General features: G+C 38.1%; 2 protein-coding genes across 2 annotated transcripts; both read right to left on the bottom strand.

Annotated features, from left to right (window-relative positions):
• Positions 1-748: 748 nt before the first annotated feature.
• Positions 749-6,945, bottom strand: betaggt-I (geranylgeranyl transferase type-1 subunit beta). Its single transcript, XM_077434854.1, has 5 exons — positions 6,834-6,945; positions 4,469-4,596; positions 4,216-4,389; positions 3,983-4,146; positions 749-2,589 (listed from the first exon to the last, which is right to left on the bottom strand). Exons 1-5 carry the CDS (start codon positions 6,935-6,937, stop codon positions 2,110-2,112), a joined length of 1,050 nt encoding a protein of 349 aa, XP_077290980.1. The 5' UTR covers positions 6,938-6,945; the 3' UTR covers positions 749-2,109.
• Positions 6,946-10,134: 3,189 nt separating this feature from the next.
• Positions 10,135-11,313, bottom strand: Dtwd2 (DTW domain containing 2). The gene is made up of 2 exons (XM_077434622.1): positions 11,204-11,313; positions 10,135-10,994 (listed from the first exon to the last, which is right to left on the bottom strand). Exons 1-2 carry the CDS (start codon positions 11,278-11,280, stop codon positions 10,274-10,276), a joined length of 798 nt encoding a protein of 265 aa, XP_077290748.1. The 5' UTR covers positions 11,281-11,313; the 3' UTR covers positions 10,135-10,273.
• Positions 11,314-12,386: the final 1,073 nt, after the last annotated feature.

Genomic DNA, 12,386 nt, shown 5'->3' on the forward strand with positions numbered 1-12,386 from the left:
TGTTTACACTCTTATATTCATATTAATTGACATAATACACGCCGATCTAGATATTTAACTATTTAATAAATTACTAAGCTTCTTTTCGTTTGCAAAACGTTAACAATTGTAAAATAAAATAAACATATGTTGATAAAAAAAATAAATGTTCACCGGAAAGGAATACATGTAATAAAAAAATATAATCGATTTAACAATATACACTTTTAATTATTCTAATTAGATTAATTATTACAGAAACATTGCGAAATTCGTGGTTGTTGATACTGTGCGCACATTTCAAATACACTAAATATATATAAATATATAAATATATATATATATATATATATATATATATATATATATATATATATATATATATATATGTACTTATGTATTACGTAATATTGGTTAAAATTAGTCGAAACATTCAATTGCATACTTGGCAGTGTTTAAGTTAATGTTAAGTGAGTCGAAAAATGGTCTCGTGTCACAAGCTTTGTATTTAAAAAAAAAATGATTAATTATTTAATTTCAAACATTAATAAACTCATCACATTATTTATAAAGAAAATTAAAAAAAAAAACTTACAAAACGATAAAATACTGAATTCCATACAATAGAAAATATAATATATAAAAATTAATATAGGTATCATGTAAATTTGTAATAAAAATATGAGTTGATATGTTGTATTGATAAGATTTGTTTATGAATAAATATAAAAAAATAAATTAAAAATCAGTACTAAAAAAAATAATCTTTCTATATAAAAGTGTGATATATTTTCAGAATATGGCACTTGGTATATAAATAAAACATTGTACAATTTGATTTAACCTTTTGAGTGTCGCCAGTCAGAAACATATAATATACATATACATATATAAAAACACAAAGACATAAAGACCGATACTCGATGAGCTCGTATTCATCAAATTTAACATCGTAGTCGATTTCACAGTACATATATGTGGTAGAGATAATCCAGACAGATGACGCTGTTCAGGACCACGGTTAGGATGAAGACCAAACACGTGCGTTTTCAGTCATGTTGTTTATTAAGACGATACGTGCGGAGGTTTAGCGACCAACCGCGCGGAGCACAGGTCCAACTGCGACTAACCGTTATATCTCTGCCCCTTTTCATCCCCTTCTCACAATCAGCCGTAACATACCCTTTCTCAGCCATAGCCCATACATCAGCCTTTCGTTCAATTCCAACCCTACATATATACATCATTCGAAAATGGCAAAAAAACCAGACAATTCTCAAACTAATCACCCTTACCAGACATTTAAATCATTCAAGGTCAAATCGACCTTCAGATTTTGACTCATTTGTACTCGGAATTGATCACTGATCCATTCCCATGGTTCTTTTTAAACATTGTTGCCATAAAAATGAAAAAAAAGCAGAATTTTTAAAAAGTTCAGATACATTTATATATTACAAGTTGAAGGACTACTAATTCCAAAAAAAAAAAAAAAAACATATATTTAGACTGGAACTACATACATTACAAAATATATATTGTATTGTAGAGATCAGGTGAGTGGCGCTCATCAACCACTGCCAAAAAGTCCTCAGCATATAAATGAGCCCGGTCTCCGTGACGGGCCGGAATGTGAAATGCCGGAAAACGCAAATATCGGAAGGCAAAGATCGAAAATCGAAAGATCTTAAGTCTTAACCAATAAGATAATGACCAATGATCTCTCTGGGTGGAAAGTGCACGATGGGTATAAATGATAGACGGATTTGGTCCATGTTTCATTCGGAGCTGGTGGATCAAGAACAACAAACTTTCACTCCAATCTCGGAAACTCCTCTACACGTCCACGCTACAATATATTTGACTAGTAAGAGTAAAGATGAATATATGATTAAATTGGAAAATATTCCACTCACCATACTGATATTGTGACCTTAAAACCAGCACCTGAAACCGACTACGACAAACCGAACGAGGCAAAAAAAAAAAAAAAAAAACGAAAACCTAAATAGGAACTCAAATGAGCATTCAAAACGAAAATATATGCATCAAAAATAATAATATACTTAAATTAAATTTCGATAGATTTGGCATACACAGCACGCGAAAGTAACGGTAACCCAACGATGACTACTTGCCCCTCCACTTCTGATGCAACTCCTTGAGACTGTCGAACGCTCTGGTCGTTATGTTCAAACTGGGCATCACCTGGTTCAGGTGCTTCTCCCCGATCAGGCTGAGTCCCCCTAAGCCGAGGTACGTGTGCAGCGGATCCGAGCCGGTCTGCGGCCATTTCGAAAATCCCCCCACGATCATATCCTGGGTGTCCAGAATGTACCTGCGGTTCTCGTTGTAGTCCGTCAGTTCGAGCACGCCCAAGATTTTCAACGTGGCTCCGATCCAGAAGCTGTAGCACGTGTCGACGGGTTTGTTCGGCCGACCCTGGAAGCCGTCCACCTGCCTGTTGACCAGCCATCGCTTGATGCCTTCGACCTGCTGCGGAGACAGCTTGTCGAGCTGATCGGTGAGACTCAGAGTAGCGATCGCACAGAACGTTGTACCGCCGTGCGACTCCAGTTCCGGACCTTGAGCAATTCCGTAATCATAACCCTGAAAAGGCATTTACAATGTTCATATACAAACAAGTAAGGGCGAAAACACACAAAGTGGGACGTGGTACATGTTATTTTCTAGATACTTTTAAACTGGTGGGCCCGGTTTCACCAATTCTCGTTAAATAAACTCTTCCTTTCTATAATTGATAATATGTAATTTGTCATCAATTCTGAATATGATTAATAATTTTATGTTTATTACAACTATGTACATGCCTATGTATGTAATAAATATTTATTTTTAATCTATACCAGTATAATATTTAATAATATACTGGTATAGATTAATATTTATTTATTTACTATAATATTTATTTTTAATCTACCCCAATGCGCCATCCTGGATAGATACGTTGTACATTTGTATCATACAAAATAAATACATATCAATTAACACCCACAGAGACATCTATGGTCAAATTTGTACATTTGCAGCATTTTTTTTATTTTAATTAATACCAGGAAGGCCTAATAGGTAACCCCAATGCGCCTTCTTGGCCAGAAACATTTTATATTTGATACAGATATTATTAGTATTATACAAAGTACATAAATACATATCAATTAATATCCACGGAGACATTTATGGTCAAATTTGTAAATTTGCAGCGTTTTATACAATTCAACGAAATTCGAGATTGCTTAAAACTCGAGATTTTGCGAGAAAATGGGTAAGTTTGCCAATTTGTTGGAACCGTTTCAATGAAAATCAAATAAACTGATAGGAAACGATCGACCTGGAGTCACAAATCCGAGGTCTGGTCAGCAGAAACCAGCGGGATTTGAACCCGTGACCACTCTGTTCAAAGCATTATATGCTAACCACCAGTCTATTCTGCTGGTTGAAACCAAAACCTCTAAATTAAAAATTTTAGGATAATAATTTAATTTATAATAATTAATTTGCATTTAATAAATATTGAATTAAAAATTGAGATATGAAAGTGGTAACATAATAGAGATATTGGAAAATGTTTCTGGACAGATTTCTATGATAAGCCGACGAGACAAGTATAGAAACGGAGAGTTTATTTAACGAGACTTGATCATTCGAAAAAAAACGCAGCACCCCTAGCTCATATACATGTTACAAAGTCCCAAAAATCCCCCCCTAGAGTGTTTTCGGTGGTATTTTATCATTTTATTTATCCTTGCTTGACAGTGATCGATAACAGTGAATCCCATATTTGAAGAAGTGCATATGGATATACGCATGTGACTTCCCAAACATATGCATTCTGCACCTACAAATATACTCGAATTCGGTTTGGGGAACATCCACTGTCTACGGTCACAGTGGGAAGCCAAAGACACATGACGTCCCATACCACTCAGTGTGTTTAAATATCAAAACTCAAATCATAATATTTAATTATAATAATACTAACAATACTATCGATTATGTATTTCGTAGCCTTTTCTACGTCGAAGCCCGACCAATCGTCTAATATATAACATATACAAGCAGCGCAATACAGAAATCTCATATCGGCCTCAGTTCCGGAGAGAGTCGCTGAAAAATTCCCTTCAGGTTGCTGCAAACACTTTACACCTAAAACAACAAAATGAATCAAACAAAAACTTCACACAGCAACGTTAAAAGAAGAACGGCAATACTAACCGGCCATCACGGCCTTCTTGTGGACTCTCGACAAATCATCGCCGAGAATTATGAGACAACACAGACCCGTGTAAGTCATCGCGAGATGACCACACCTATAATACTTATTGCATTCGTCTAATTCTATATTTAAAGTCGTCGAACCTTGGAATCCGCACACTGTCATGTCGTCGTCTGAAAGAATCGTATCGTAACGTTTTGTACATTAAAGTTTGAGAATGTGATACATTAATATGCATATAAACTGACGTACCTTCGTTTTCAGGTATTATTTGTAAGCTATAGATCCATTCGATCAAATCCTTGGTCATTTGATTCGACAGACTGTGAAGGGAATTCAAAACATCGAGTCCCGATACTGCGAAATAAGCTATGGATAACCTGGAATTCATAAATTATTAATCATTACTCATACACAGGATATACATAAGACTAACACGGCTGGACAGGGAAAGTAGGATTAAAAATTAACGTATGTAGATAAGACCAAACTAATGTTCAATAGTTATTGCATACCTGATAGCATCTCATTAGATGATAAACCAGTAGAATTAGTAAATAATTGTTTATATTTAGGTCAAATAATTGTTTATATTTAGGTCAAATAATTGACATGTCCGGTAGTAAAGATGAAGAGATAAAGAGAGCTGATTTGGACGTATGAATGTTGTTTTTAAATCAAAAATGCCACTCTGACTGAAGAAAAAGATCTTTAATCAATGCCTTTTGCCAGTGATGACGTATGTATGTGAAACTTGGAAATAGAACGCCAAGATGTTACAAAAACTCCAATGCACTCAAAGAAATATACAACGCAGTATACTCGGCATAACGAGGAAAGACAGGAAGCGGAACATGTGGGTGAGAAGTATGACAATGGTAGTGGACATAGTGGATAGAGTAAAGAGATTGAAATGGCAATGGACGAAAGGTGGACAAAAGAAGTGCTTGAATGGTACCCGAGAGATTGCAAAAGGGTAAAAGGAAGACCGCAGGGAAGATGTGTGGGGTGAGATAGATGAGAGTTGCGCAAAACAGAGACGAGTGGAAGCGTGTTGGAGAGGCCTTCATCCAGCAGTGGATGATGATATAATATAATATATCGATAGTCACAAAAAAAGTTTTTATCATTATAATAACATAAACAGGCACATATATGTATGTATATATGGGTATTTTTATATGAAACTGATAAACTTCCATCGTCAAAGATTGCGCTGATAAGGATATACAAATATCCGCTAAACGGAAATGGTAGTTCGTGATATGATTAAAACATTTTATGAATTCGATGCGGATTTCTATACCGTCTCATCACATATATTTGAATCTTCGGAATCATTTACATATGCATTTCGGCTATTATGTATGAAGAAATAGCCAAAATCGATTTGTTATATAACAAACTCAGTATATGATATTGTAACGTATACTAAACAGAGCCGACGAGTAACTGCGATCGAATTAAGACGGGTAGACGTCCTGAGAGACCGTGAGACCGGTGTAAGTGGTTTTAGGGATTAGCGACAAGCTAAGTGCATGAAAGCTAAACAATGATCCCACTTCTGACACCAGTGTTGCGTAAGGGTGGGTGGAGGATCCAAGTCAAAAGCCAACAGTCGTTTCACAGCATTTATTGATGATTAAGGAGTTACACGTATTGCCAGTGTTAAGTCCAGAATGACCTGATATCGCCTACGTACCGCCTTATAAGGGTAGATCTCTCAGGACGTCTAATCTGTTTACCTACTGTATAGTCACGTATTCGGATATGTATTCCCACGGTATGAGAAGTGCAATCATTGTTTAGCTTTCATGCACTTAGCTTGTCGCTAATCCCTAAAACCACTTACACCGGTCTCACGGTCTCTCAGGACGTCTACCCGTCTTAATTCGATCGCAGTTACTCGGCGGCTCTGTTTAGTATACGTTACAATATCATACAAATGGTCTAAAATAAAATTATTTATTTAAAAATTCGTCGTCTATACAAGCAATAATTAAATATGAATTTATTTGAAGAAAAAAATGTATAGATTTGACTCATTGATATTATGATACGAGGAAATGATTTGCAATAATTGTAAATAGTCGTAATATATGTAACCGAGTTTAGCTGTATTTGCAAATATGCATTTCATTCGGTTAAATAAAGAATGTGTACAACATAATCGAATCTTCTTTTGAAAGGCTTTTATGAATGTGCAAAATTTTGCAAAAAAGATCCAACCCACTTTAAGGAAAAAACATGTTCACGTATACAACTTTATGAATCAATCTGTTTAGGTATTAAAAGCAAACTCAATTACTACTAATGTGTGAAAGATCACTGGCAAAACGACTTCCATACATAAGAGCAATATAAAACTTTTACAAAAATTATGAATGAAATGACAAAGGATATAGCTATCCCTTTCCCGCGACACGATCGACAGTCGAACAGAGAGAGAGAGAGAGAGAGATAGAGAGAGGTGCAGAAAGAGTATCGGCATGGGAAAGTGAGTGTAAGATTGAACGAGGTTAAGGACAGTGGGCGAGGAGGTGAGGTGGGGTGGGGGTGGGGGTGTGGGTGGTGTGGAAGTGATGGGGGGTTGCGATGAGACGAAGAAGCACGAAACCTGGTGGTGTCGTGAGCAGCCAACGCAGCCGGCAGAGCGGTGAGGAAGTGCATGAAGTAGCGCGCATGACGGCTACATTCGACAGCGCCACCCCCGGAGCACATCTTGCCGATCGTCCCTCGGCACCAACTGACACTGACATTGACAGCTGCACCGGTCGACTGATGCAAGCCCGTAACACTCTTATACACGTCCATGCCCGACCTCTCTACATTTTATTTATTGACTCAATTTCTACCTTTATAAAGGTCTGTTCATACCTCAGCAGACTTCAGCAGGTATCCGGCCGTACGAAAAGTATTCTTTGGTACATTTTGTATGGGTATGTTCATTTCAACCGTCACGTTTACGCCACGGCAGGCTTACAGCAGTACCCGACATTTCCTGTTCATACTTTGATATTATAATTTTTCTTTTACATATATATCAGGAAGACCTAATAGGTTGTAGGCAGGGAAGGTATGTTGACCGTATACCGGCCTAACGAAACACATGTGGTGTTTGTTTGTAAGAACATCTTTATTGCTCGATTAAAGGTCTGTTCATACTGTGGGAATCTCGTCACATTCATCAAAACATTTACTGCGACGCAGAATACATTCCCAAAACCAGTCGAAGCACACCTGCAGCCATTATACTAAACTCAAGCGGAACGGTGCCAAAACCTTCGATAAAGTTCCACCCCTCCCACTCGAGCGGAACAAAACCAGTCGAAGCACACCTGCAGCCATTGAACTAAACTCAAGCGGAACGCCCCTACCAGTCGAGCGGAACCAAAACGGTCGAAGCACACCGCAGCCATTAAACTACATCGAGCGGAACGGTGCCAATCGTTCCAGAAAATTCTACCCCATCGACAAAAGCACATTCCTCGCTTACGCATCAACAACCACCACCACGGGTCAGGCGATACCAGAAACACTATAAAAGGAGGTACAACCCAAACAACGCCAGTCGACCCACAGCAGCAAGCGTCGACACACAACAGCAGACCAGTCGACCCACAGCAGCAAGCATCGACACACAGCAGCAGACCAGTCGACATCCAGCTCCTGACTTGCCACCACTACACTACGCGGACTTGGAAGATCAACCAGCCGAACGAGCCAGCAACACACTGCCGTATCCAGAGACCTTCCGAACATAGCCGAACAAACGAGCCAGCAACACACTGCCGTATCCAGAGACCTTCCGAACATAGCCGAACAACGAGCCAGCAACACACTGCCGCATCCAGAGACCTTCTGAACATAGCCGAACGCCGAGCCAGCAACACACTGCCGCATCCAGAGACCTTCTGAACATAGCCGAATGCCGAGCCAGCGACACTCTACCATATCCAGAGACCGCTGAACGACATACTTTTGCCCAAATATAATACCTTTGTACAATAATTAGGCTAACAATAAAACTTTATTAAAACAAGCGCAACAGTGTTTCGTTAGGCTGGGATACGGTCAACACATACCTACCCCGCCTACAATACTTAACAGCACTGCACGGCTTCAGCACTGCACGACTTCATTTCAAATATGTCATTTTATTACATTTCTATTCATATCTACCTACACGTCGCGGTCACGTCACGTTCACAGCACTTTGGCCAAGTGCAAGGCAAAATCGGCTTACTTATACATTAGAGGCCATGACGATACGGCGCAATATTGCTTACGTCGTATTGTCGAGTACTTACAATATGAATGCATACACGTGCATTCGTAGCTACGCGTCAGAATACAAGTCAGCAAAAATGTTTCGGCGTTTATCGAACGAAAAATTATGTATAATCGCGTTGTTGTTGGAAGAAGAAGCTCAAGAAGGCAATAAAAAAACACGGAGGCGTTTTGATGTGCATCCCATGTTCAAAAATAGAAAAACCGAAGGAGAGTTTTGGACACTGTATAAGGAGCTTGTGGATGATGGACAAAATTTTTTTTAATATTTCCGTAAAAAATTTAAATTTTTTTAAATATTTGCACCAAAACCATGTCGAACAGCTGTCAACTGTCACTATCGATAATTGGTCCAAAACAGCAAAGCGGCTGACTCATAGCACGTAATTCGCGTGTATACTTCCACGATGGCCAAAAACACGGATGCGATACGTTGACGGATGTTGCTGTAAGGTATGAACAAATGTCAGGTACTGCTGTAAGCCTGCCGTAGCGTAAACGTTACGGTTGGTATGAATATACCCATACAAAATGTACCAAAGAATACTTTTCGTACGGCCGGATACCTGCTGAAGTCGGTACGTGCTGACTAGGTATGAACACACCTTAATACATTTGAATTTGTATGTACGGCGAAGTATATATGTAATGTACAGTATGGTTTTTTTTATTAGAACAGTGAGTGCGGTTGTTCTTGTGCGATATTCATGAACAACCTATGATGAATGGTCTCTTAGATTGTATTCGTTGGGGGGGCGGTGGCCTCATGTTAAGAGCTTTAACGGTCATATTCCTTGACCTTTAAAGCAGGCTTAAATATGTAATGTAGTTGCCTCACGGAGTAGAACATGGACGAGCACCCAAAGCTCACTGGCGTTAGTTCTGATTCGCCAGTGCATCTATTTCAGTTGTACACGTGGTCGTGTACAGTTGTTCTTGTCTAGGGTTGTTCTGCTTGATTAGAAGTGCATTCCAGAGGGGTGCAGGCATCTGTGTGACGGGGAAGTATGCGCGTGTATTGATATCAATACTGGATAGTACGCAATGTGCTAAATTCCTAAAAGGTAAACACCAATGCGCCTTCCTGGCCAATTACAAACAATGCAGCATTTTTATTACACAAGTCGCTGAATTACGAAACACTGAAAACTCGAAATTAATGAGACATCTATGAATTGTACATTAATTATATTCAAATAGTGGTGACATAGAAGGTAAGAAGGTTTTTAGCCAATTTAATAGGGAACCGTTTCGACAATGAAATCAGAAAAAATGGCAAACTCTGATAGGAAACGAACGACCTGGAGTCACAAATATCCAAGTCTGACCAGCAGCACTACACAACATTTATTAATCGGACTCGGGAGATCTTCACGGGACAGGGGCTCGCTCAAGAGTGTCGAATATGCCATTTGTATGTCCTTTTAAAGGATATGCAGCAGAGTCTAGCATCTGCGGTTGATGAGGCTAGTCTGACGCGTTTATTGTTTGGATGATGATCGGATAAATGCCCTCAAGACAGCCCCACTCTCGAGACATATAATTTTTTTCACTCTCCGTTCTGTTTTCTACTCGAATATGTAGTTATTTTTCTTAATTGGAATTAGTCAATAAAACATCATTATGTTCGTTAGATATGAAACTTGTTCATAATTTATTAGAATGCATTTTATACGAAAATGTGCCATTTTTAATATATATACATATATTCAATATCTTTTATATAAAATAACAGTACAAAATTTTGCCTATAAAAATATTCCTAAATTAACATTGTTCATCTATATAAGTCGCATCAGTTATTTTACTAACGTCTATTTCGTCTTTAGGTTCGGTAGTTCTCAATAGCCTAGACAACCGTTTACCGATCGATTTCGGATATGTGTTATTTTTTATTCTAAATTCTTTCGACTGATGAGTCACAGCGCCGTTTTGCAATTGGAAATCGCACAGAGCGTGCAACGGCTCTAATAACTTCTCCCGGAAGTATGAATCGTCTTCGAGATAGGCTAGAGCTTCGGCAGCAGTCTCCAGTGTGCTCAGGCAGCCTTCAGTTGGCTGCGTTCTTATAACGTAATGACTAACAACAGTACCGATCAGTTTCACCTGTCGCAGTTTGTGCAAAAGTGGACTGGACGCATACATAGCCTTGGCTTGAGGCCAAGTACCGTCGATTAAAACTATATTATACGGAGAGTCTGTCTGTTTGACGGTATCTATCGTCTTTATATCGACCGAAGACTTGCTAGGATACAGTAGGAGGGTATTGGGAGATGTTAATATGTCATGCAATCCGGTGTGGTCGTTCGTCGGAAACTTCTTTCCTTTATATATAGTGCATTTGTCCTCTATGAGAGCTAGAGATAGCATCGGAGCGGTGCGTAGACGACGTCTTTCTTCGGCTGGATGCTGGAGGATTACGAGACGACAGTTTGGCTCCAGTCGTTCCTGGGGTAGTTTGCTGCACCAGCAGACAGTTCCGGGTCGTCTAAATTGATCAAAATAGAATTCAAAATCTAAACAATGTATATCGATTAAATAAAGGCAATTCTGTTAATGTTAATTGGTGAGTTTATACAAAAAAAAGGATTTTGAAAAATATATCTAAAGAATAGAGGGGTTCCAAATATGAAAAAGTGAGAGAGGTTCCAAATATGAAAAAAGTTGATTTATGTAAAAAATTGGATGTATTATTACCGACAACGTTGGCAAAGTTCACGTCTGGTGGACGGTTCAACCGGAAGTTCCGAGAGACCTTCCCACGCGGATTGCATCGTTGAATGTCAAACTGACAGTTTAAGTAGTGTTGCCCTATCAAAAAAATTGACATTTGCTGGAAATAAATCGGTTCGGTGATTACTAGTCAAATGTGAACCGGTCACAGGACAACTGGTCGCTCTAGATCGGTCACAAGTGATCACCCGTCACACTAAAACTGGTCACGCGAAAACTGGTCACACCCTAAAACTGGTCACGTGAAAACTGGTCACACACTAAAATCGGTCAACCAGGCCACTTTAATACGAATTTTTTCTTTATCTTTTAAAATAGTGGAGACCGTTGAATGTGACAATTTCAAATTATTTGCCAAGTCCATCACTTTTTTACCACTATCATATTGTTTTATCACTTTACCTTTCTCTTTTTTTTAACAAGATTTTCTTTATCAGTCATTATCCTGTTTCTTTATCACACATTATAAATGTTCTTATAAATAAAAATTTGAGCACTAATCAACACGAAATTGAGAAAATAAACATCCTAAAACAATAACGAACAGTTATGTAACAAACAGTAACGACCGTATGAGTTTATTACCGTCGTGCGACTGCTGACGAATCCCAAAGGAATGAGTCATAACTTAATTTTTAAAACTACTGCGATGTATCATTTCTTCCGAAAGAGAATTCCCCGTTTTCATTATGGTCCGTACGCACCAAACCAACGACGATTTTGGGCCAACTTTTAAAACCAGTAGCGTACAAAATATCGAAATAAAAATTGAAATTAAATATCAAAATTAAGCTAACGAGCGAGATTGAGCTAAAATTAGATCATCGTTGATGTTTTGAATTACAACAATGTTTTGAATTACGACGATATGCATTACAACCAGAGAAATATTATAATTACGAGCGAAAAAAACCTTGTTATTGTTTCTTATAAGTCGTCACGATACACTACTGTGTTTCGCCGTCGATGAAATATTTAACAAAAAAAATGTCGGTGATTTGTCAAAGGGTTTTTTTTTTCTTTCGTCGAAATAAAATTAATAATCACACATTATCCGATAAATTTTACCTCTGAGATGGATTTAATTATTTGATTTATTTCGACGAGAGAAACAATTGAAGACATTATCCAATAAAATTTACCTCTG

This window comes from Arctopsyche grandis, chromosome 7 (genome assembly GCF_051622035.1).
Source record: "Arctopsyche grandis isolate Sample6627 chromosome 7, ASM5162203v2, whole genome shotgun sequence".
NCBI lineage: Eukaryota > Metazoa > Arthropoda > Insecta > Trichoptera > Hydropsychidae > Arctopsyche > Arctopsyche grandis.